This window comes from Peromyscus californicus, unplaced genomic scaffold (assembly GCF_007827085.1).
Source record: "Peromyscus californicus insignis strain IS unplaced genomic scaffold, ASM782708v3 Scaffold_19__1_contigs__length_69161282, whole genome shotgun sequence".
NCBI classification, from domain to species: Eukaryota; Metazoa; Chordata; class Mammalia; order Rodentia; family Cricetidae; genus Peromyscus; species Peromyscus californicus.
In genome coordinates, this window is record NW_026294491.1 from 65,971,811 (window position 1) to 65,997,648 (window position 25,838).

At 41.1% G+C, this 25,838-nt stretch overlaps 1 protein-coding gene across 9 annotated transcripts in view; it reads right to left on the minus strand.

The window, feature by feature from the left end:
- Tbc1d5 (TBC1 domain family member 5) overlaps positions 1–25,838 on the minus strand; it is a 477,512-nt gene that overhangs the window by 9,817 nt on the left and 441,857 nt on the right. For all 9 annotated transcript variants that reach the window (XM_052745614.1, XM_052745612.1, XM_052745611.1 and 6 more), the window contains one exon: positions 24,368–24,467. In XM_052745614.1, the coding sequence (XP_052601574.1) occupies positions 24,368–24,467 (100 nt within the window). The remainder of the gene's footprint in view (positions 1–24,367; positions 24,468–25,838) is intronic.

Here is a 25,838-nt window from a genome sequence, read left to right on the forward strand (position 1 = left end):
ACATGGATACAAGCAAAACACTCATACATATAAAATAAAAAGAAATACATCTTTACAAAAGAGGTCTAATTGAAAACTACAAAAGCAAAAGAAAATTAATACACATTTTTAAAAACTTAATGTAAATCATTTTAACCCACCAAGAAACAGAAACAGATTAATTGCTTAGACCAGAAAATATGATTTTTTTTTTTTGTTTGGCTACCTCCAAGAAATACATCTTATGACCTACACCTATACCACCTTAGGGTAAAAAGATGAAAAAAAGTATTCCAAGAAAATGGAACCAAAAAACAAGCAGGTGTATCTGACAAAACAGACTTCAAAACTAATCAGAAAAGGTAAGGAAGAACTCATTATATTCAGTTAAGGAAAATCCAGGAACAGGATATTGTAATACTAAACATATATACACCAAATACAGGAGGACCTAATTTCATAAAAGAAACATTGTTAGACTTAAAACCACAGGTGGCAAAAACACAGTAATAGTGGGTGATTTCAATAGACAGGTCACCTGGAAATAAACTAAATAGAGAAACTCTGGAATTAAATGACTCATAAGTAAAATGGACCTAAGAGGTTTTCTATATAGAATCTTCCCCGCAACATTAAAGAATATGTATTCTTCTCAGTACCTCACAGAACTTTCTCTAAAATGGACCACATATTAGAACACAAAACAAGTCTTAACAGATACAGGAAAGTTGAGATCAGACCCAGCACTGCATCAGACCACCATGCAATAAAACTGAATATTAACAATATTAGGAAAGTACACCAACTCATGGAAGCTAAACACACCACTAAATCAATACTGCATGAGGGAAGAAATCAAGAAAAAAATTAAAAATTCCTAGAACTGAATGAAAATGAAAACACAACATACCCAAACTGATGGGACAAAATGAAGGCAGTTCTAAGAGGGGAGGTTACAGCACCAGGTGCCTACATTAACGTACTTGAGATCTCAAATTAATAACTCAATGATTAATAATAACTCAACGCCTCAGGAAAACAAGAACAACCAATACCCCTTACCACACAGTCTCATTGCAATTTTCTACGCTGTGCTTGGCTGGTGTCCCTGGGAGCCCTGCTCTTTTCTGGGGGAAGGTGGAGGGGGTGAATCTTGGGGAGAGAGGAGGTGGGGGATGTTGGGGGGGGGACTGGGAGAAGTGGAGAGAGGGGAAACTGTTGTTGGTTGTACCGTATGAGAGAAGAATAAATAAAAGGAAAAATGAAATGATGAAATCTGCAATTAAATGGAAACGATCATCCTGTGTGAGCCAGTCCAGATACACAAGACAGACACGGAATGCTCGCCCATTTCTTGATGCTAGCTTTGACACTTCAGACATTTGTGTTTCATCTGGAACACCAACAGAGGTTATGAAATTACTAAGGGGCCATCAGGAGGGACTTTTAAGGGAGGGAAGACAGAACACACTGATATAAAGAGTTGAATGGGAATACTGGAGCAGGAAGCATTCCATTGAAGTGGGAGCTGGGGGCAGGGTAGAGGAGGGAATATGGGAAGGATAACTAACACTAAAGACACTTTGAAAATGTCATGTGGAAAACCACTTACTACCACAGAACCTTCCTAAAACATATCCACACACACTTATAAAAAGGAGTTAACAGGACTGACAGCAGAGCCTGACAGATAAAAAGCACGGTTCCAGGCATGGCTGACTTCTCTTGGGATTGCTGGCTAGTGAGGTGCCACTGACTCCCAAACATCGTAGGCTGTTGCCTTTGCTTGTTTACCATCCAGAACTTGATGGTAACATGGGAAAACCAAGTTGGAACTCATTTGGAAGCTTACTCTCTACCGGCAAGTTTTCACAATGTTAGAAAGTGTTATGCATGCTATCAGAGTAGAAAAAGTAATCGTTAATCATGCCCAACTGTGAACCCTGCAAGCTACAATAATGACTCACCTGGAAAAACATGCCCACTGTTGTAATCATGGTATGAACACCATGGGAGTACCCAACTACTTCTGACTGGATTTAAGTACTGCTCCACAAGATGAAACCCATAGGTGACACCATTACTGGCCTAAGAACCTATAACTAGATAGGACATTGGCCCTAGAGAAGAACCTACCACTATGATTCTATTAGATGAACACTGTATTAAACTTACTCCTAAAAACTCTCTCAACCCCATCTGACATTTTTATTTGCAGTAGATGATGATAAACACAGAGACCCACAATTGGCCAAGATACAGAGAATAAGAGACTGAAGAATGCTTTGCTCTAAAGGAAATACATATATTCAACAGCCCTCTGAAGGCTCAGGAATCATTAAGGAAGATGGTGTGGAAAGAGTTTACGGGCCAGAGGTGTCAAGTGACTACAGGGAGACAGTGCCCTCTGTACAGAAGGAAGCTGCATGTATGAACTCATTGCAGCTGCAACAGCACACATCAAGACTTGTGCAAGGTCAGGCCAGACCAAATCGCAGGAAGTAGAACTTGGGCACCAAACCCCACTACTAGGTGTGTAGCTATTGGCAATTGTTACCTGCTAAGAGAAGGAGAAATTGTGTTCTCTATGAGGAGTGTACCTTCTGGTAAGTCTAGTGGAAGACTACACATATCCAAGAATATTTGAGCAACACAAACTGGTCTTGAGTGAGTAAGGAAGAGGGGGTGAATATGATCAAAACACATTGTATACAATTCTCAAATAACTAAAACAAGCATTAAAACAAAATAAAATACTGCATTCTGTTACGGGATATTTGATAGTACTATGAAACTCTGAGACTGTGTTAATAAAATTAACCTTGGATCAGGGGGCGGAGCCAGAGACTAGTTGACAGAAATTAGCCATAGAGAACACGAAGGAGACAGGAAGATGGACAGAGAGACACAGGAAGGAGTAGGGAGGGACTTAGAGATTCATGGCCTTTTTTCTTTTTTGGTTTGGGATGGCTGGAGAGACGCTCTCTTGCTGGGTCTCCAGCCAAAAAGGAAGGTCTCTTCTCTGATCTAGCAGGTTTTCACCCCCACATCTGACTCTTGATTCTTTATTGGTAAATAGAACAACTTAGATAAAAACAACAGCATTCTTATTCATTCAACAAGGTCGCCCCAGACCCCACTTGCACCAGTTGATTCCATGCTGGGCCTCTAAAGCCATCAGAATCAATGTGTCCTTGTTTGCTCAGTGTCCAGGGGCAGAAGCAGCATTCTTGTACTCCTGTACTGACAGCTCTGTTTACAATCTACACAAATCTTAGTTATGGCTTCTATTGCTGTGATGAAACACCATGATCAAAACTAGCTTGAGCAAGAAAGTGTTTGTTTCCACTGCCATATCATCAAAGGAAGTCAGGACAGCAACTCAAACAGAGCAGGAACCTGGAAGCAGGAGCTGATGCAGAGGCCATGGAGGGGTGCTGTTTACTGGCTTGCTCCCCATGGCTTGCTCATCCTGCTTTCTTACAGAATCCAGGACCACCAGCCCAGGGGTAGCACCACCCACAAATGGGCTGGGGCCTCCCACATCAATCTTTAATTAAGAAAATGTCCTACAGGTTTGCCTACAGCCTGATTATATGAGGCATTTTCTCAATTGAGGTTTCCTCTTTTCAGATGACTCTAGCTTGTGTCAAGTTGGCATAAAACTATCCAGCACACCATCCCTTCTCCTTGAGCAGCCTTTCAGCCCACTCATACAACAATGACTCTCTAGTCATTCTCTAGTTACAGATTTGGCACATCGTATGCACATGCACGCTTTGACATGACTGCATGTGAACCTAGCATGACATAATGAGACTTTCCTGCTCAGGGCTCTTTCTAGCCTTGGGGATAATGTTTGATGCACTACAGGAAAAGAAAAAAATATTTCTTGAGTAATGAACAAACAGAAAAATACCCTTAGAGTTTGTACTTTAAAACACTGTTATTTTAAATATGTCTAAAAAGTATTTTAAAAGGAGCAAGACAAAGACAGCCTAGAATCTGACAGTTTACTTGAATTTTCAGTAAGCCATGTTGGCAAGTCTTCTTATACACTGCAACAGCAAACAGCAAAGTTACTGAGAAAATTGACTGTAGCTCTTTGCTAATATGAAGTTTTGCTCCAAAACAAGAAAGCAAGCTAGAGCAATAGATAAGTTATAGAACAAATCTTTTTGGTTTTCTTAAGAGCCCATAACAATTTTGTTATCTCTCAGTTAAACAGACAAACCAAACCACCAGGATCCACTCAACAAGACATTAACAGCTCACTACAGGAAGTTGAGAACTGCTCTCAAAGTCTTTGGGAGGAATCCCAAGGCTACTTCTGCTTTCAGGACTGTGTATTTTAAGGCAGAGCTTTGAGAAGCTGGGTGATTTGAAAGATACTGAACTGCAAGGAGGTGGGCTAGGTTTCTCAGCACCCACTGGGTTATCAGAGCCAGACAAGGACAACTCCTGGGCCTGAAAGCTTAGGCAATGGATGCAGAATTATCAGAGGAAATGCAGGTGGGGTGGGGTGGGGTAAACTGGCCCCCAGAGGCCATACCCACAGTGCAGGGGCTAGCAGAGAAAATCTACAGAGGCCACAGTGGGAGTGTGTGGGAGCCCACAAAGGTTTTCTAGTGAGACCTGAGCTTGCTTTACACAGCAGGGCCGCATTAGGGGATGGCTTGACCATGTGCATGGTCACCAGGTATCTGGCATGGTCTGCACTTGGCTGTGCTGGAGGGAGGTCTTTTGCTCCACCCCTTGGCATTCCTTTAAAAGCCCTTTAGGAGAGACAGAAGGGGCTGGTGGGTTTTGACCCAGGCCCTCCTGAGGCTAACCTGTTTGTAACTGTCTCTCTCCTTTATATTTCTATCTACATATTCCTCATTTCTCCCTGCTCAAGAGTCCCTGGGGTGGAAAACGTGGATGGCAGGCCCCTCATAGATGGTGCCACTGAACAGGGACACAGGGACTTGGCAAAAGCTTGGGGAGAAAGCCCCGTGAGAAGCAGTTGGACCAGTCCAGTTTTGTAGTGAAAATGAAGGTGGGGTTTTTTATTCTTAGGAGGAAGAATGAGGGGCTGAAAGACGCCCTAGTGAGGTTGCAGGGTAGAGATATCTCTCTATTAAGGTTTCTTCATTTTTCTTTCTCTTTTAAGATTCTATCTATTAAAATTAAGAAAAAAAAAGTAAGACAGTGTAGTAATATAGTGTAGAAAAATTTAAAGTATAGTAGGAATATTTGGAAGAAATTGTAGAATAAGATAAGCAACAAGATGGAGGAACTATGTCTTTAATTTTCTAACTATGGGGCTATGAATGCAAATGGGGAAGAAATCAAGAGGAATCTATCAAAGAGGAGACAATGGGGAGAAAAAGATTCCTGTGGGAAGCTTTTGGTCCCAAGTGGCAGAGGGAAGAATTTTCCCTGAGGTAAATGTGAGTGAAAGAAAACTTTCAGTTTGTTGACACATCCACTGTATGGAAACACTGTACCAATAGAATTAGTTTCCTCTTGACCATGAAGTCAAAAGTAGAGAACAGAAGTCTTGGGAAAACTTGGTAGTCTTTCTCTCTCAAAAACTGAAAGCTTTCTTGTGAAAAACTTAGCAATCTCTCTCTTTAAAAAACCAAAAAGCCTTTCAGAACTTTCTATCTCAGATTCTTTCTGTAAGAGCAAAAATTTAACTCACCTGGAGACAACCTCTATCAGTATGGGACATCACTTGTAATTGCTTTAAGAAAAAAACAAACCTCTTGGAATATGGCAAATCTTCTCTGCTAGAAGCTAGTATTAGAAAAACAATGGCTAGAGTTCTCTGCCACTAGAGCCTGATGAGAGTGTAGACAGAAAAATGGAGCAGGGACAGATTCCTCCTCGAAAGGTGCAGGACCTGGGAAAGCTGCTAGTTAAAAAAAAAAGAAAAGAAAAAAAGAAAAGGCAGGGTCTAAGTTCCAAGTAGCAGCTGCAATGGCAGCATGGGAAAAGCTGAGGTAGATTCTGGGAGAGAAGCCCCTACCTCCAGAAGCAGAGGATCGAAGCCGTGGCCTGAGACATCTGAGGGGAAGGAACATGTGGGGACAAGACAAAGATCTATCTGGGAAAAAGTCTCTCTGAAAGGGATGTGAAAAGCTTTATCTTAAGTACTTTCATTTTCTCTCACTGACCTGGTAAGGTGGAAGAGCAAGCTTGGGGCACAAAAGGACCTGCTTGAATACGCAGAAGAGGGTGGGTATAACCCAGTTCTGGGACGTTATCAGGAAAGAAAAACACCTATCATTGCCAGCTGAGGGAGAAAGAAATCTCTCAATCTCCTGTAATAAAAAAGCAAAAATCTTGACTCAAAGATCTCCTGTTGAAAAAAGCAAAAGCAGGAAAACAAACCCTGTAAAGGAAACTAGAAGTTTGATGGGACCCGAGAGGCATTATGGAGAAGGTAGATTGTAGTAGTGTACCAACATAGAGAGAGGCAGTTTAGGAAATGAAGTCTAAAACATAGTGATGCTATAGAGAAAGGCATCCTGGGAAATGTAGTGCACAGAAGCAAGACAGCATAGGCAAGCCAGTATGGAAAAAAGGCAGACAAACTGGAAAAACTTTCAAATGCTCAACTTAAAACACTGCTTTTAAGAAAGCTTAGCTTTACTTCTCCCAAACTGAGAACAGAAAAACAGCCTGCAATAGGTGATTCTTTTGCAGGTCTAATGGGGGAATGGGGAGGCATGGGAAAGGAGTGACTGCACTGTAGATGGGGATCAAACTCCAGAAAAATCTAGCTGTCTTACTAATGGTTGAAAAGCTACAACTACAGTCTGAGTTAAATAACTCATGGTCAGAGTATATATCACAGCTGTTAATAAAAGTAACATCAGGGATTGAAAAGCTGATGAATGAAGTAAAAACACTAAATCATGAAAAGGTACTTCTTCAGAGTAAGTTAATGAAGAATGTTTCATGAAACATCTATGTTCTTGACTCCTTTGAACAGTAGCAGTTTTGATGAACAAGTAAATTTGCCAGAAATATTGGGCTAATAAAAATCTATCAGAAACATCAGCATCATTAAAAATGCTCATGGTAAACTTAAAGAGCAGCTTTAAAAAATTAAGGGGGAAAATTGTCTGAGAGTTTGGTGAGGTGTACGGAGCAGAGGAATGTCAGCTCCAATGACATTCCTCTAGAGAAACTGGAGTGAAAAAAGCAGCTAAACCAGTTTTCCTGACATTGAAGTTCTATCTTGTAGTCTGGGGAGAGCAGGAGAATAAGGAGGTCTCTAGACTGTTGAAAAGTTTGGGATGAAGTTGCAGCCATGTTTTTGGTACACAGGGGAACCTGCTGAAGGCTGCAGGTCTGGAACCCCACTCCAACTTAGATAATTATCTTCTTCTGATGGGAAATTGACTGTTGTGGAGTTGCCAGTTGAGCAATTCAGAACATAATGTTCCTTTGGAGGTTTTTCCTCCTCATTCTCCTTTCTTCCTTTTTGGGCCTGCTGAGATAGCTCTTAATAGAGTTTTTTATAAAAGACCTGGAGTGCATAAAGCACTGTTTAGTGGCAGCACTATTTCTACTTTCTAAATGAAGTTCAAAGAAAGTTACTCTCTGTCTTGTTGGAAGATAATCTCTTCTAGATGTTTGATGGGTAAGTTCTGTTAAGAGATTCTTTCTAGATGTTTGCTAATAGTTTCCTTTTGAATATAAGTTTGGTCAATAGTTCTTCTAAGAAATCTCTTCTAGATGTTAGTTAAGAAGTCTTTCCTATAAGCTTGGTAAATAGTTAAGAAATCTCCTCTAGATATTTGCTAAGGTAGTCCTATAGAGTTTCCTTATGAATATAAGCTTGTAAAAAATATAAATAAGTACATGTTGAATGTGAGTTTGTGAAAAGTGTAAATGTTGAATGTAAGTCTAAATGTCTAATGTAAATTCATAAAATGTAAATGTGTATAGTGATGTAAGTTTATAAGAAGTGTAAATAACATACAGTAAATAGCCATGCTACTTGTAAATACTAGAATTATGTTGATGTTAATGAACCAGAGTTTGGTAAAAGCTAAGGGAATCTTTAAGTTTGATGCAATTTTTCTGATGTGGTTTGCATCAAGAGTTTATTGATTTAAAAAGGGCTTGGCACAGCTAAGGCTGTTACAGATACCTTAAGACCCATTCCAAAAAAAGATATGCCTTCTTTATCATCCTCCACTCCTATACTAGGACGTGTGGCAGCTATGGAGATTGCTGTGAATCGTTGTAAGCTCAATAGGAACCTGGGCCAGAGCTGAGTTAAAACTTAGTACACCCTTCCACCAGAGGCTGAGAGTCAGGGATGGGCAGTGTTCTTCTTGCCAGCTTCCCAACTTAAGTCAGAGGGCACTTGATGGAAAGTGTACCTCCAAGATGGGTACGGGTTGTCTGGATGAAGGGGAAAACCTAAGACAGAACCAGCTTATCTGAGGTGCATGAGGGGCTCTTTAAAAAAATTAGGAGGAATCTGTGGGAACCACAAAGGTTTTCTAGTGAGATCTGAGCTTGCTTTACACAGCAGGGCTGCATTAGTGGATGGCTTAATTACATGCATGGTCACCAGGTGTTTGGGATGGTCTGTACTTGGCTGTGCTGGGGGGAGGTCTTTTGCCCCACCCCTTGGCATTCCTTTAAAAGCCCCTTAGAAGAGACAGAAGGGGCTGGTGGGTTTTGACCCAGGCCCTCCCCAGTTATCTTGTGTTTGTAACTGTCTCTCTCCTTTATATTTCTATCTACATATTCCTCATTTCTCCTTGCTCAAGAGTACCCTGGGGGAAAAAGTGGGGGCAGGCCCCCCTCAGGAGTGCAGCTCTTTTTGGACCTTTGCCTTTTTACAATTTGCTGAAGAACATGCAGGCAAAAAGTTATGGTCACATTCCCTGGCTCCTACCACTAAAGTCATGAAGAGGCCAGTGGTTAGCTATAACAAAAACCGAAGACTTTAGAATCATATATAGCATGCCTTTGGGCATTCAGAAGGTCTAGTAGGGACAGAGGCCCAGAAATGTACAGGAACAGAGCTTTCTTTAGAGTCCAGCAAGGTCCAAGTGGACACTCAAATGCCCGTGATGGATAAGCCTCTTCCTAGGACTCAGGGTGCCACCCTGAGAAGAGACAGAGCAGTGGAGTTAACAGTGGGTATTTACTGAACTGAGACAAGCAGGTAATTCATACAGAGTTAGCTGCTTTCAACTGGCAAGTTAAAGCCTTGGGATTCCCATCCACTCACTAACTAGGCTTGATCCAGCTTAGCTTCTGAGGTCATGCACATTAAGAGTATATGTATGTATGTATGCCCACAGATATATTAAGCCCTTAAACTGCCTTTAGTGGGAATGGGACTTTACAGCAAGATTTCTGCACAATTGACTGGTGTTGTTTGTTTTTGCTCTTTGTTCTTTTGGGGTCCTGCCACCCAGCTTCCAAATAAATCCACACAGAGGCTTATCTTATTATTACTTATAAATGCCCGGCCTTAGCTTGGCTTGTTTCTTGCCAGCTTTTCTTAACTTAAAATTGTCTATTTTTGGTTTCAGGGCTTTTATCTTTCTCTATTCCTGTATACCTTTTCTTTCCTTCTTACTCTGTGTCTGGCTGTGTAGCTGGGTGGCTGGCCCCTGATGTCCTCTTCCTTCCTGCCTTTCTTGTTGTCTCAGCCTATATTTCTATCTAATACTTCCTCATTCCTCTCTCCTCCCCCCCAAGAACTCTTTGACAGGTCAGAGCTGGACTCCTACATATCTGAGAGAGTATTCTCACAATATAGCAGCCAAAGCAGCCTGCTGCACAGGATGAAAGACATCTGGTTCCTCCAAAGGAAGTTCCCTTGTCTCTTTCAAGCACAGTATAGTGTCCATGCCAGGAGAGGACTGGCCTGATGTATAGCATAGCTGAGCAGGACTCAGTGCAGAAAGATGGCCAGGGACAGGGACAAGCCCAGAGTCTTGGTTTTATGAGCAGTGCTGTCCTTTCATCTAGGAAATCTTTACACTTATTTTTGGTATGGGGCCAACAATCACCTTTTAGCATCTGATGAAACTCCACATTATACATTAAATATTCACTTAATTTCAGGAATGAATTAACTGACTTGGCACACTTTAAGAAACTCAGGGTAACAGGGTAAACATGGTAAGCTGGGTGGTGGTGGGGCATGCCTTTAATCCCACCACTCAGGAGGCAGAGGCAGGTGAATCTCAAAATTTGAGGCCAGTCTGGTCTACAGAGCCAGTTCCAGAACAGTCAGGGCTACACAGTGAAACCTTGTCTTGAAAACAAAACAAAACAAAATCCACCCCAAAACAAACAAACAAACAAACCTCAATCCCCTCCCCCATAAAAAAAGTTTCCAGGAAATGCTGTGTGTGGGATGTTCTGTATGGCAAATGTGTTGCTGATTGGTCAATAAATAAAACACTGATTGGCCATTGGCTAGGCAGGAAGTATAGGCAGGACAAGGAGGAGAATAAAGCTGGAAAGTGGAAGGTTGAGTCAGAGAGACACTGCCAGCCACCACGATGACAAACAGCATGTGAAGATGCCGGTAAGCCATGAGCCATGTGGCAAGGTATAGATTAATGGAAATGGATTAATTTAAGCTGTAAGAACAGTTAGCAAGAAGCCTGCTACGGCCATACAGTTTGTAACCAATATAAGTCTCTGTGTTTACTTGGTTGGGTCTGAGCGGCTGTGGGACTGGCAGGTGATAGAGATTTGTCCTGACTGTGGGCCAGGCAGGAAAACTCAAGCTACAAATGGTGTCCAATGTGGTGGCAAGAGTTTCCACCTAAAAACTGAGAAAAAAGATTCTAAAACGGAGCTAAAAACAGTTCCTAATTGTGTCTCTCAAATGAGCGGCAGCTGTCGGTTTGAGCTACTGGTGGGTTCCTGGAGTGTGCGCTCGATCTGTAGTATGGCAGGAACGAGGCCTCTGCAAGTGGCACATTAAGCTGCATGGTGGATTTAGACTTTGCTAGTACAAAACAACAACAAAAAAGAGGTTTCTGGGCTACATGCTGCTTGGATAAAAGCATAGACCCATGATAGTTCCCAGAGCTGGTGGTAAACTACCACCACCATGTTGGGAAGCTGAGGTGGGCGAAGCCAGCAGCCATAGCTGCTGCAGTTTAAAGCAATAGATTCACAATAAGACAGATTCAGATGTAATAGTTTACAATGTGTGTAAAATATACATAGGCTTGAAAGAGACAAAAAAGGTGATATATACAGTTATAGAAACAAATACATAGTTTTAAAAAATAAAGTCTTTAAAGAAACAGTAAAATTAATATAAAAAATAAGCCACGTGAAGATGAATATTACACAGAGAATCTGGATTGTGTTGTCTTTGGGATTTTTAACTGCAGAAAAAACATTTGATTGTAAAAGCTGTTGAGTTATGCCAAAATGTGTATTTTAAAGGTACCTTGACTTCAAAATTTGGATACAAGGATATGTTGCTTTGGAAAAGAGTCTCTGCTTTTGTTCCCACAGAAAGTCAAAGGCTATGGATTTGTTCCAGATTAAGATACATCAGGTTTGACCAGCCAAGACCCCCTGAAAGGTCTCCGATGACACCATGGCCCAGATGATCCAACATCCAGAACAGTTTCAAGGCGACTGGCTCAGACGATACACCCTCACGGACTACTCCATAGTCCTAAAATTTTCTTTGTGTCCCCATAAGATACAGTGCCCCCCTCCAGCAGGAAGTAGTAAGAGAAGCTACACCCAAATTCCCAAATTATGTGTAATTTTACTTTGTTAAGGTTAAAACCTTCCTTTTGGAAGAAAAAAAGAAAAAAGAAAAAGGGAAGTGCTGTGGGATGTTCTGTATGGCAAATGTGTTGCTGATTGGTCAATAAATAAAACACTGATTACTTCAGGCGAGGCAGGAAGTATAGGCAGGACAAGGAGGAGAATAAAGCTGGGAAGTGGAAGGCTGAGTCAGAGAGACACTGCCAGTCGCCACGATGACAAACAGCATGTGAAGATGCTGGTAAGCCATGAGCCATGTGGCAAGGTATAGATTAATGGAAATGGATTAATTTAAGCTGTAAGAACAGTTAGCAAGAAGCCTGCCATGGCCATACAGTTTGTAACCAATATAAGTCTCTGTGTTTACTTGGTTGGGTCTGAGCGGTTGTGGGACTGGCCGGTGATAGAGATTTGTCCTGACTGTGGGCCAGGCAGGAAAACTCAAGCTACAAGGAAAAGACATGCAAATGAAGACGACTGTCTCTTTAAGAGGTTGCTGTTTTGACTGTGGAGTTATCATTACTGAAGCTCAGCAGTACTCTCCTAGAAGCCTGCTGTCCAAGCTACAGCTACAAGGGAAAACAGACAAGTCTTCTCAAAACTTAAAATAGGAAAGGAGAAATGGAAGGTGTGTAAGTTTCCACTTCAATGTACACCTCCCTTCCTGACAAAATGCAGAATGCATTGTAATGTAAAGGTCTTTCATTTTATGTCTGTGTAGATGAAAGATTATTATTCTTTGTATTTCATACTTACATATTATATATATTAATTACATTTGCACTGAAACTAAAGGGAAAATGCCATATTATTATCTATTTTTCTTCTGTGGAAGTTACTCAGTAAAATGTCATCTATGTAACAATCTCACGGTGACTGCATTTTTTAAATGAAGAGTCAGTGCCACAAAAAAACCTGTTGGGGCTGGAGAGAGAGTTCAGCAGTTAAGAGCACTGGGACTACTCTTATAGAATATCAATTTCTAGCGTCCACATGGTGGCTCACAACCATCTATAGCTCCAGTTCCCAGGGATCTGACACCTACCCCCTTCTGGCCTCCTCAAGCCCTGTATACACATGGTGTACATATATACATGCAGATAAAACACCATATCCACAAAATAATAATTTAAAAAACAGACCTTTTATTCTGAGGGTAATGGAAATGGTATAGGAACCACTCTGATTTCTTAAAAGCTCCAGACTCGTTTTCAATGATAGAATAAAGTTATCTTCATTTTTATGTTTTTTTTTTTTTTCCGAGACAGGGTTTCTCTGTGTAGTTTTGGTGCCTGTCCGGATCTCGCTCTGTAGACCAGGCTGGCCTCAAACTCACAGAGATCCACCTGGCTCTGCCTCCCAAGTGCTGGGATTAAAGGTGTTTGCCTGGCTCATTTTTATGTTTTAAGTGGCTGGTAGGAAGGTAACAGAGGCCCTCTCAAGAGGTGGGAAGCAGACTTCTGCCTGTCTTGGAGGAGAAGCTAGGGAGGCTGTTGAACTTCCTCATGCTCATGGGTAGTAGACCCAGGATTGCTGTAAATAGTAGCTGGCACAGTCAGGTACACACCAGGGTAGCAGCAGGCTAAGGTACTTGGGTAGCCACATAACTTGTAGACTCTTTGAGCATCTAGATGAGAACCATCTTCCTACTGCCCAAAAGAGAGACAGGCCCAGACTTGGCATGCCACCCTGAAAACATTTTTTGTTTCTGATCTCTATGTCAAGGCTTTACCTACTCCCCCCCGCACCACACATCTGATTAGAATAGTCCTCCTCTGAACCTATTCCCTAAGCTGCTTCTCCCAGAGCCTGTCTTCCTATCAGGAAGCAGGCACTTAGTAAACACTGGCCATGTGAGCATTAGGGCTCATTTTCATCTCCTAAGGAAGAGATGTGATGAGGCATTTCCCAGATAAGGAATTAAAGGTACTAAAATGACTACTCCAACTCTAGAATGATAAGTGGCAGAAGTATGTGAAGAGAAATAACACTTCATGATGGCCTACTAAGGTAAATAAAAAACTGAGCTGGACTTTCTCCTTGTCAACTCTGGTACAAGAAAACCTTTCTAATAAAGAATTTTAAACATGGCATTTAATTCTGATGAGCAGAAAATTGTATAGAACTTGTACCCAAGAGTCCTCTTGAAAAGGCAAGTCTTTGGAAAATACAGAGCACATTGCACAGAAAATATAATCACAAGTTCTATTTTGTACTCATCAATCATCATCAAAGAATCTAAACTCAACACCTAGGAGAGGGACATTACTTATTTAAATCCTAGGGCATGACTACTAAATATGTATTCTACACTAGGTCTTCAGGCTAAAAGACAACTCACTGTCATGATAGGGTAAACTAAAACAAACAGCAGACAGATGTGTATACACATGCACATGCACACTCACTGGAAAGCACTGTACAGAAGAAGACACACTGCACTGGAGCATCTCCTTGTAGGCACAGGGCATTGGAGGGGACTGTTCCTAGTAGGGCTGCTACCCATTGTGTCAATGTTATGCCAGGGAGCTATGGCATGGCCCACTGCACTATCTTTGTCCAGAAGGAGACAGATGGAGTTGGAGGGGGAGGCATCAAAATGCTGACACTATAAACTCAGAGTGAGTTTAATGAAGATGAAAGATTTGGATGCAATCATTTCCGCAGACATCCATTGAAAATTGTGTTTATAAATTATAAATTATCAGGAAATAAGATTTATAAAAGCTCATATAGAGGAAAGTATATTGGTTTTTAACACTGGCCTTTCCAGCTAATTCTAGTATAAATATTATAATGTGCAAAATCAGTAAGGGTGTGTTCAACAAATAGTGAGAGCTGAAGGAGCCACTGAACTGAGTGCTCCAGGCCCAGAAAGGGCTTGGGCTGGACTCCAGCTTTCCTGAACCTTGTTTTCATCTTCTGTAAAATACAGAACAGCTGAGGTATTTACAGTGCACTTATATGTTTTAATATTCTTAAGAAATATTTAATTTGTGTGGGGTGTGTGTGTGTATGTGTGTGTGTGTGTGTGTGTGTGTGTGTGTGTGTGTGTGTACGCACATGCCTGTAAAATTGCCTGTAAAAACCAGTAGAGGGTGTTGGATCACCTGGATCTAGAATAAAAGATGGTTGTGAGTCACCTGATGTATGTGCCAGAAAATAAACTCTGGTCCTTTGCAAGAGCAGACGTGCCCTTAACTGCTGAGCTACCTCTTCAGTCCCAATGTTCTATGATGCTATGAGCTATGAGCTATGACATTCTCAGCAAGAACACAGAAAGGCAATGTCCTTTAGATCACTACATATGATTCTAAGTATGATGCACCTACAAAAAAGACAACCTGTTATTGGATAAGAGGGTCTAAGTCCCAAACAATCTAGTGGAAGCATTTCAGTTTGGAGCCATCTGCCTTGGGTATGGGAGTTCAGCAGAAAAAACAGCTTACGTACGCACTGGACAGTCAATACCTGCTCCAGTTCCTCAAGATCATACAAGTTCAGGTTGTCCACTTACATGCACATATATGTGAAATCCAGTAATTTTAAAAATACCTTGAGCTCAGCCACAAAGGTTAATATTGTCATAGCTTTCAACTCAACTGTCAAGGTGTTGAGAAGAGGACAACTACAGGAAAATGAATGTGTCAGAAGAATCCCAAAATTGACAGGGAAAGTTTACATCTGATTAAACACATATTTTCAATTCTAAATCTTTGCATTTGACATAGAGTTAATAAAACTAGGACTCTGACAAAACAAATCCTCCTTCAGTACTGAGCTCCAGAGCAGGAGGAGATGCACCAGCCTGCTATGCATTTGAACAAACGTCAGTATACAATTTTTCTCCAAGAAGATAATTCTTTATTTGTTCTGCTACCAGTTATAAAACAGCCTTGATTAATACTTGACATTTTAAGTCATTTCTTGGACACATGATGAAAACATAGAGACTGATAAGGAATTCTCTTGAGATAAACAGAATATCAAGAAAGCAGTGAACATAAGTAAAGAATCCCGAGAAACAGTTGCCCTACGGCACCAGTGACCCCCGAAGCCATAGGCTCTACCTGCATCGATTGGAAGAAGAGGTGAGCCTCTGAGCTCCTAGCTGGACAGCCCAGCTTTCTAGCCCCTAGGCCCTGGGGGACACATACCATGCCCATCCCTCACCCATCACAGCCCCAGAGACTAGGCAGCAGCATCCTCCCTTCCCCCCTTGCCAACTATCCCCTGTGGCACCAGTGACCACCGGAGCCACAGGTCCCACCTGCACTGACGGAAGAAGAGTGACTCCAGCTCAAAGGCACAGAAAATATATTCAACAATATCATAGAAGAGAACGTTCCCAACACATGCCTATAAATCATGTGAACAACACAAGAAGCAAACAGAACACTAAATACACTGGACAAAAAAAAAAAAAAAACCCTCCCTTGCCATATAATAATCAACACTAAACATACAGAATAATGAAAGAATATTAGAAGCAGCAAAGGAAGAAGACCAAGTAACATATAAAGGCAGGCATATCAGAATTACACACGATTTCTCAACGGAAACTCTGAAACCAGAAGGTCCTGGATAGACAATCTTCAGACACTAAGAAACCACAGATGCCAGCCTAGACTACTACATTCAGCAAAGCTTTCAATCACCATAGACGGAGAAAACAAGATATTCTATGACAAAACCAGATTTAAATAATACATATCCACAATCCAAGGAAGTTAGCTCCACCCATGAAAACACAGGCAATAGATAACTTAACACCAGCAACTCCTAAAGAAGGGAAACACACACACACTACCACCACCACTAACAAAACCAAAAATAATAAGAATTAACAATAACTGGTCATTAATATCTCTTAATATCAATGGACTCAAGTCGCCTATAAAAAGACACAGGCTAACATCCTGCTGCTGTATACAAGAAACACACCTCAACTTCAAAGACAGGCATTATCTCAGAGTAAAGGGTTGGGAAAAGATTTTCCAATCAAATGTATCTAAAGAAGCAAGCTGGTGTAGCTATCCTAATGTTTAACAAAATAGACTTCAAACTAAAATTAATCAAAAGAGATGGAGGAGGAGGTTTCATATTCATCACAGGAAAAATCCATCAAGATGATGTCTCAATTTTGAACATACTATGCCCCAAATACAAGGGCACCTCCATTTGTAAAACAAACAAACAAACAAAACCCCAAACCATTATTAAAACTTTAAATCACACATCAAACCCTACACACTAATAGTGGGAGACTTCAAAACCCCACTCTCACCACTGAACAGGTCTGCCAGACAGAAACTTAACTGAGAAATAAGGGAACTAACAGATGTTATAAGTCAAATGGACCTAACAGACATCTATAAAACATTTCACAAACACAAAAGAATATACCTTCTTCTCAGCACCTCATGGAATAGCAAACCTCAACAGATACAAAAAAATTGGAATAGTCCCTGTATCTTATTGGATCACCATGGCTTAAAGTTGGAATTCAACAACACAAATTGCAGAAAGCCTATAAACTCATGGAAATGGACACTCAACTGAGTCATCACTGGGTCAAGGAAGAAATAAAGAAAGAAATTAAAGATTCCTAGAATTCAATGAAAATGAATGCACAACATAACCCAAACTTATGGGACACCATGCAGCAGTGCTAAAAGGAAAGTTCATGGCACTAAGTATACACAAAGAAAGTGGAGAAATCTCCCACTAGTGACTCAACAGCACACCTGAAAGCTCTAGAACAAAAAGAAGCAAACCCACCCAGGAGGAGAAGATGACAGGAAATAATCAAATTGAAGACTGAAATCAACAAAACAGAAACAAAGAGAACAAGACAAAGAATCAATGAAACAAAGAGATGGTTCTTTGATAAAATCAACAAGATAGACAAACGAACCAAAAGTCAGAGAGAGAATATCCAGATTAACAAAATCAGAAATCAAAAGGGGGGCATAATAAGAGACACTGAGGAAATCCAGAGAATCAGTAGGTCATACTTCAAAAAACCTGTACTCCACAAAATTGGAAAACGTGAAAGAAATAAACAATTTCCTGAATAGATACCACACACCCAAATTATGTCAAGACCACATAAACAATTTAAATAGACCTATAACTTCTAAGAAATAGAAGCAGTCATCAAGTCTCCCAACCAAAAAAAGCCCAGGGCCAGATGGCTTCAGTGCAGAATTCTACCAGAATTTCAAAGAAAAGCTAATACCAACACTCCTCAAATTGTTCCACACAATAGAAATAGAAGGAACATGGCCAAACTCTTATGAGGCTACAATTACCTTGATACCCAAACCACACAAAGACGCAACTAAGAAAGAGAATTATAGACCAATCTCTCTAATGAACATTGATGCAAAAATACTCAGTAAAACACTGGCAAACTGAATCCAAGAACACGTAAAAAAATCATCCATCATGATCAAGTAGGCTTCATACCAGAGATGCAGGGATGGTTCAACATATGAAAATCTGTTAATGTAATCCACCACATAAACAAACTGACAAAGAAAAACCACATGATCATCTCATTAGATGCTGAAAAAGCCTTTGACAAAATCCAACACCCCTTCATGATAAAAGTCTTGGAGAGATCAGAGATACAAGGAACACACCTAAACATAGTAAAGGCAATATACAGCAAGCCAACAGTCAACATCAAACTAAATGGAGAGAAACTCAAAGTGATTCCACTAAAATCAGGATCAAGACAAGGTTGTCCATTCTCTCCATATCAATATATTCAATATAGTACTCGAAGTTCTAGCTAGAGCAATAGGACAACTGAAGGAAATCAAGGGGATACAAACTGGAAAGGAAGAAGTCAAACTTTTGATATTTGTATATGATATGATATGATCGTATACATAAATGCCCCCCAAAATTCTACAGCTGATAAACATCTTCAGTAATTTGGTGGCATACAAGATTAACTCAAAAAAATCAGTAGCCCTCCTATATACAAATGATAAATGAGCTGAGAAAGAAATCAGGGAAACATCACCCTTTACAATAGCCACAAATAACACAAAATATCTCAGGGAAACTCTAGCCAAACAAGTGAAAGATCTGTATGACAAGAACTTTAAGTCTTTGAAGAAAGAAATTGAAGAAGTTATCAGAAAATGGAAAGATCTCCCATTCTCATGGAAAGGTAAAACTAACATAATAAAAATGGCAATCTTACCAAAAGCAATCTACAGATTCAATACAATCCCCATCAAAATCCCAACACAGTTCTTCACAGATCTTCAACTTCATATGGAAAAACAAAAAACCCAGGATATCTAAAACAGTCCCTTACAATAAAGCAACTTCCAGTGGCATCACGATCCCTGACTTCAAGCTCTACTATAGAGCTATAGTAATAAAAACAGCTTGGTACTGGCATAGAAACAGACACGTGGATCAATGGAATTGAAGGCCCCGACATTAATCCACACACCTATGAACACCTGATTTTTGACAAAGAAGTCAAAATTGTACAATGGAAAAAAGAAAGCATCTTCAACAAATTGTGCTGTCATAACTGGATGTCAACATGTAGAAGAATGCAAATAGATCCACGTCTATCGTCATGCACAAAACTCAAGTTCAAATAAACAAAGACCTCAACATAAATCCAGTTACATTGAACCTGATAGAAGACAAAGTGGGAAGTAGCCCTGAATGCATTGGCACAGGAGACCACTTCTTAAGTATAACACCAGTAGCACAGATACTGAGAGCAACAATTAATAAATGGAACCTCCTGAAACCGAGAAGCTTCTGTAAGGCAAAGGATATGGTCAACAAGACAAAATGACAGCCTACAGAATGGGAAAAAAATCTTTACCAACCCCATATCTGACAGAGGGCTAGTATCCAAAATATATAAAGAACTCAAGAAACTAGACATGAAGATACCAAATAATCCAATTAAAAAATGGGGCACAGATCTAAACAGAGAATTCTCAACAGAAGAATCTCAAATGGCTGAAAGACATTTAAGGAATTGCTCAACATCCTTACTCATCAGGGAAATACAAATCAAAATGACTCTGAGATTCCATTTTACACTTGTCAGAATGGCTAAGATCAAAACCACTACAGCAGCCTATGTTGGACAGGATGTGGAGCAAGAGGAACACTCCTCCACTGTTGGTGGGAATGCAAACTTGTACAGCCACTTTGGAAATCAGTATGCTGGTTTCTCAGAAAACTGGGAATCAATCAACCTCAAGACCCAGCAGTACAGCACTCTTGGGCATATACTCAAGGGATGCTCAACCACACTATAAGGACACTTGCTCAACTATGTTCATAACAGCATTATTTGTAACAGCCAGAACATGGAAATAACCTAGATGTCCTTCAACTGAAAAATGGATAAAGAAAATGTGGTACATTTACACAATGAAAAATTACTCAGTGGTAAAAAACAATGACATCATGAAATTTGTAGGCAAATGGATGGAACTAGAAAAAAATCATCCCTAGTGAGGTAACCCAGACCCAGAAAGACAAACATGGTATGTACTCACTCATAAGTGGATATTAGATATAAAGGAAAGGATAACCAGGCTACAACCCACAACCCTAGGGAAGTTACATAAAGAGGAAGACCCTAAGAGAGACACATGGATCGCTCCAGGAAGGGGAAATGGTTAAGATCTCCTGGGTACACTGGAGGGGAATTGAGGGGAGGGGAGGGGGTGTGGAAATTATGAGGAATCAAAATGGCCAAATTGGGGGAGGGATGGAGAGAGAGAGCAATGAAAGAGATATCTTGATAGAGGGAGCAATTATGGGGTTAGGGAAAAACCTGGTACTAGGGAAATCCCCAGGAACCCACAAGGATGATCCCAGCCAAGACTCCTGGCAACGGTGGAGAGGGTGCCTGAAATAGCCTTCCCTTGTAATCAGATTGGTGACTACCCTAATTGTCACCACAGAACCCACATCCAGTAACTGGTGGAAGCAAATGCAGAGACCCACAGCCAAGCACTTGGCTGAGCTCCTGGAGTTCAGTTGAAGAAAGGGAGGAGGGATTATAGGAGCAAGGACTGGGGGTCAAGACCCTGATAGGAAAAATCACAGAGACAGGTGACCCGAGCTAGAGGGAGCTCACTGACTTTGGACTGACAGCTGTGGAGCCTGCATGGGACTGAACTAGGCCCCCTGAATTTGGGTGACAGTTGTGTAGCTTGATCTGTTTTTGCAGCCCCTGGCAGTGGGACCAGGACTTATCCCTGGTACATGAACTGGCTTCTTAGAAGCCCATTCCCTATGGTAGGATGCCTTGCTCAGCCTTGATGCAGAGGGAAGGGGCTTGGCACTGTCCCATATTGGTATCCCAGCCTGTGTTGACTACCCAAGGCAAGCTTTACCCCCTATGAGAAGTGGATGGTGGGGGTGGGACTGGGGGAGGGGGAGCAGGAAAAAGGGAGGAAGGGGGAACTGTGGTTGGTATGTAAAATGAAAAAAATTTAAATAAAAAGAATACTGAGAAATAACTGGTATAACAGTGCTCTCAGATGGTACTCACAGCAACCTTGGCAGCCTTCAGTCTATGCAGAGCCAAGGCTTAGCAGGCCCCATGTCAGAAAGTATCCAGGCACCAAGTTGTGATTAAGTTATTCTTGTTCACAACCTAATGTTAGGGTCAACATATCAAATTCTGAGGATCTTTTGGTGTCATTTGATAAATCAGTGTGTGTTCAGAGTATGATACTGGTCCCAGATCTTTAACTAATAAGTTGTGGGGTCCTGGAGAAGCCAAAACGAAGTGTTATGAGCCTGTGCTTCCTGAGCCACACAAGGGAGATAGGAGATGACCTCTGCTGAATATCCTATTTGAGTCAAGTCCCATGATACAGTTAAAACAAATTTTGGCAACAAACTGGCAAGACTGATATTCTTGTCTTATTTCACTAAGGACACTCCCAGGCAGGCAGGGCTACTAGCAGAGCCTGGAGCAGGTTCTTGATTCTCAGGTACCACCCTACCTCTCCCCAGTGCCTCTTGCCTGCTCTGTGTACGGGCTGCCCTCCAAGTCCAGCCAGCACTTAAGCTGTCCACACATTTTCAGGCACATAGATTAGGTTCCTTGGAAAGTCCCTTTATAATCTTTCTTTCAGCCAAGCAACTCTGAGAATGGTTGTTATCATATCAAATCCATTCTGTCACCTGCTCTTTGAACTTAATCCATGTTAATAAAGAAAAAGTATTTTAATCTTCATAGACTGATCGCTGTAACACAATCAATCTCTTACTAATAGATATTTCAGTCATCCCAATTGTGATCTTCTTTTTAATCAGAAATTAAAAAATCCATCATATGAAAGAATACTAGAGGAATTAATATAACACTTGCATAAGTAGGTATCTTTCTTCAGTTGAAGAATTACTTCCACCAGAAGCAAGCAGTGTCACTTTGCATCAATGCTGAAAGGCATCCATGGCCCTGGGGAAGGCAGTTCTTCCCAGTATGCTTCAACCCCACTTTGAAAATGCAACCATGCTATGGGAATGGGGAAGTAAGTCACGAGCTACATGAAGGGGTTCTGTCTGATAGTGAAATGCTGCTCACTGGACATTCACAGCTGGTGCAAGCCGTCCTTTCCATTTTAATGAAGCTGTTGTCCTCTCCTCTGCCTTGAGAATGCTCTGTTAGCACCAACTGAAAGACCAGGATCAGAGCAGAGGCTGCTTGGACTCTTGCAGCTTCAGTAAAGCTGCTTCACAAGCTGCGGTGTGCAGCAGACAACTGGGAAACTTACTGGAACAAACTTGTTTCTCAAATTTTGGTAAATCTTTCTCCTAAGCATTTCTTTGCTCAAAACCCAAATAATAAAAAGATCACTGACTCAAGTAGCTAAGAAACAGAAAGTACACATACAGTGACACTTTAAAATTAAATTATATTTAAATAACAAAAATTAACCATATAACACTTTATTTGTATATAAACTATCTCATAAGTGCTTTTTATTTTTGTGCGTATGTGTAATATGCAAATGTGGATATTATTTATGTGTGTGTATGTGCATGTGAAGGTCAAGGACAATGCTCTAGTATGTCCTTGCCTTTCTACCTTGTGTGAGATGGAGTCTCTTCCCAGCTGCTTTTGACAGGCCAGCTGGCCCACAGGCTTCTTGTGATTCCCACATCTCTGTCCTCCATTTCTCCATGGGAGTACCCTTGGGACTATGGGTACTCTTCTGTTAACATGCAACATTTTCTTTTAATGTGGGGTCTGGGGATCCACACTGAGGTTACTGGCCTTGCACAGAGCCTCTCATCCCCACTGCTTCTTCATGATGCATTTTTGAGTATGATCATGTTAAGACAATCCAAGAGTCCTATAAATCTAGTCTCATATGCACTTTTAAAATAATAAAGAGGAGCCAGACACTACTGGGCTGCTGTTTTGGGTGGGACAGGCTTCAGCCTCTCTGTGGACCAATCTACCAGGATCTTTTCCCATTGCTTCTTCTTCTCACCTTTTCCCCAACAGAGGCTTGAAAAGAAAAATGAGGTTTAGAGTAGCCCAAGGCCTGGCCAGTTGCTTCATGAGGCAACGAATTCAAGCCAGTCACTTACACCAGTATCTTTCCACATCTTAAGACAGTGGACAGATGTTATTACTCATCATGGTTTAGGCTAATCTAAGTGACAGCTACTTTGGTCACTTGTAATAGACTCTCAACCTCACAGGCTTCAGAGACTGCTTCATGGGGTCTGAAGGTGGAGAGTTTATCTCCAGGGCAGACTCCAAGGATGGGTTACACTCAAGGGAACTGCTGGTGGGAGGAGGCCTTGTTGAACACCCTCTGGTTTCCCTCAGAGGGGTGTGTGTGTGTGTGTGTGTGTGTGTGTGTGTGTGTGTGTGTGTGTGTGTATGCCCAAGTGTATCCTGACTTCTTATAATACCTGGTGGTGCTGACAATTTGCCACACGACCCTAGAGCAGCACACTACAAACGGGCTGAGAACAAGTAACAATATCCACAACAGAGGCTTCGGCATAAGTAGCACATAATTATTGCAGTCATACAAAATGCCTCAGCAGACCAAGTTGATTATTAATCCTAGGACCTTTATAAACTGAGTAATACCAGAACACCTCCTGATATGGCACATTTATGACTCATATGTAATCAGAACTTTAATTAGGACATTTCTAGTTTTTAGGTCAAACTACAGAAAACATCATCAAGTTAAGCACTGCCTGAGTGACTGTAAACTGGTGGCCTCAGCAATGTAGCTGATTGATTTCAGAAGCTCAACCTATTGGTTTGAGGGATGCAGATACCTACGAAGGCACTGTGGCAGTCAGGAGGTGAAAGACACATTTGTCTTCCTCCAATTTGAATTCCTACTCTGCTTATTTGAGATGAACTCTGGGGACATTTTACTTTATGTGCCTCTTTCTTCAACAGTGCAATGTGGGTAGTGACAATACTTCTACCACAGGGCTTTTTGTGAGAAGTAAATGAGAAGATTCAAGCAACAAGAGCTTACTATGTGCCTAGCACACAGTAGTGCCACTGTCACTGATCTGATCATCATTATTTCAAAGGCTAATGTAGTTCACTCACCAAGGTGCATGTCCATGACCTTAGCACAGTACTTGCACATGGCATCTAGGTCATTCAACTGTCCTTGTAGGAAGGAAATCTGGGCTTCCAATTCCTCTTCCTAAAACAAAAGAGATAAAGATTAAAAAAAAATTGCCAAGTACTTCATGTGATCCTAAGTTTTTGTTGCTGTTTTGAAACGTGGTCTTACTTTGTAACCCTGGATAGCAAGGAACTCTCTATGAAGACCAGATTCGCCTTAACACCACCTGCCTCTCCTTCCTAGGTTTGAGGATTCAAGGCATGTGCCACCACACCCAGTCTCCATCTATAGACAAACCAAAGGAAAAAAAAAAAAACAAGCCCACTCCTACCGTCACTAATAGAAACAGTAAAACAGAGACAAGCCTCACCCCATGCCCCCAAACCACACATTCTTAATTGAATTCTAGTTTTGGCTATCTGTAAACAAAACATGCAAAAACAGAAAGCCTACAACAATACAAAACACGGAGTTCATATTGTGTTGGCCAACTAATATCTTTAAAAATATGGAACAATAAAAAGTAAAAAGGGAAACTAGGCTTCACGAGCCTGTACTTCCTAGGCAGTTCTATTTTTCTTCACACACACACTAGAGAAACCAAAGGCCTCTGTTTGTACCAGAAATCTCATCATTGTCTAGACAGTGATAATCTCTTAAAACGCAAGCTTTCCCAGCAGCTGGTAAGTAGCTATTCTTACATTTCCTCTCTTGATACGGAGCTGGGGTATTTTATTTGTTTCTAGAGAAGGGTACTCTGGATTGAGTCATTAAACTGCACAAACAACTTAACGAGAACACAAAGATAAAGTTTCTTTTTAAGGAAAAATTAAACATGTAAAAAATTTCCTAGAGAAATTTCTAAGATTCTGGGTGTTTTTTTCTCAGAGAAAGGGAATAATCCTTATACTTTGGGCTCTTTTAGCCAAGACAGCTAGAACAGAAACGAAAGGGTGTTGCCAGGGCTGGCACAGGTGAAAATGGATCTTCCAGTCTTAGATGCTTTTCCTCTTCTATAAAATTCCTCTGTGCCACTAACAAAAAGGGAAGAGAAACCTACTGAGGCATTTCTTTTCTTTTTTAAAGAGAGTAATTATAATTTGACTGGTAGGGTGGAAATCCACAGTTGAAAAGGTCTCCTGTAGATGCACTCCTTACTGCATTTGGGAGACACATGTAAAAGCACTGATTTGACCTGCAACCTCAAGAGGTCTTAGGAACATGCACTGAAATGTTTGACACAAAGCCAGGTATAGCAGTGTCAAAAAGTGAACGGTGAAATGTCTACTGTAGGATTATACAAGCACTTCCCATGTCCATTATGTATCCTACGAAGCTCGACAGCTCCTCCAACAAGGACAGATGGCGCCAGCTCAACCAAAGGATGCTAGCAGAGGATAGGAGGAGTTACCTATCCAATTCCAACTGGGCATCAAGGTGAAACCGATG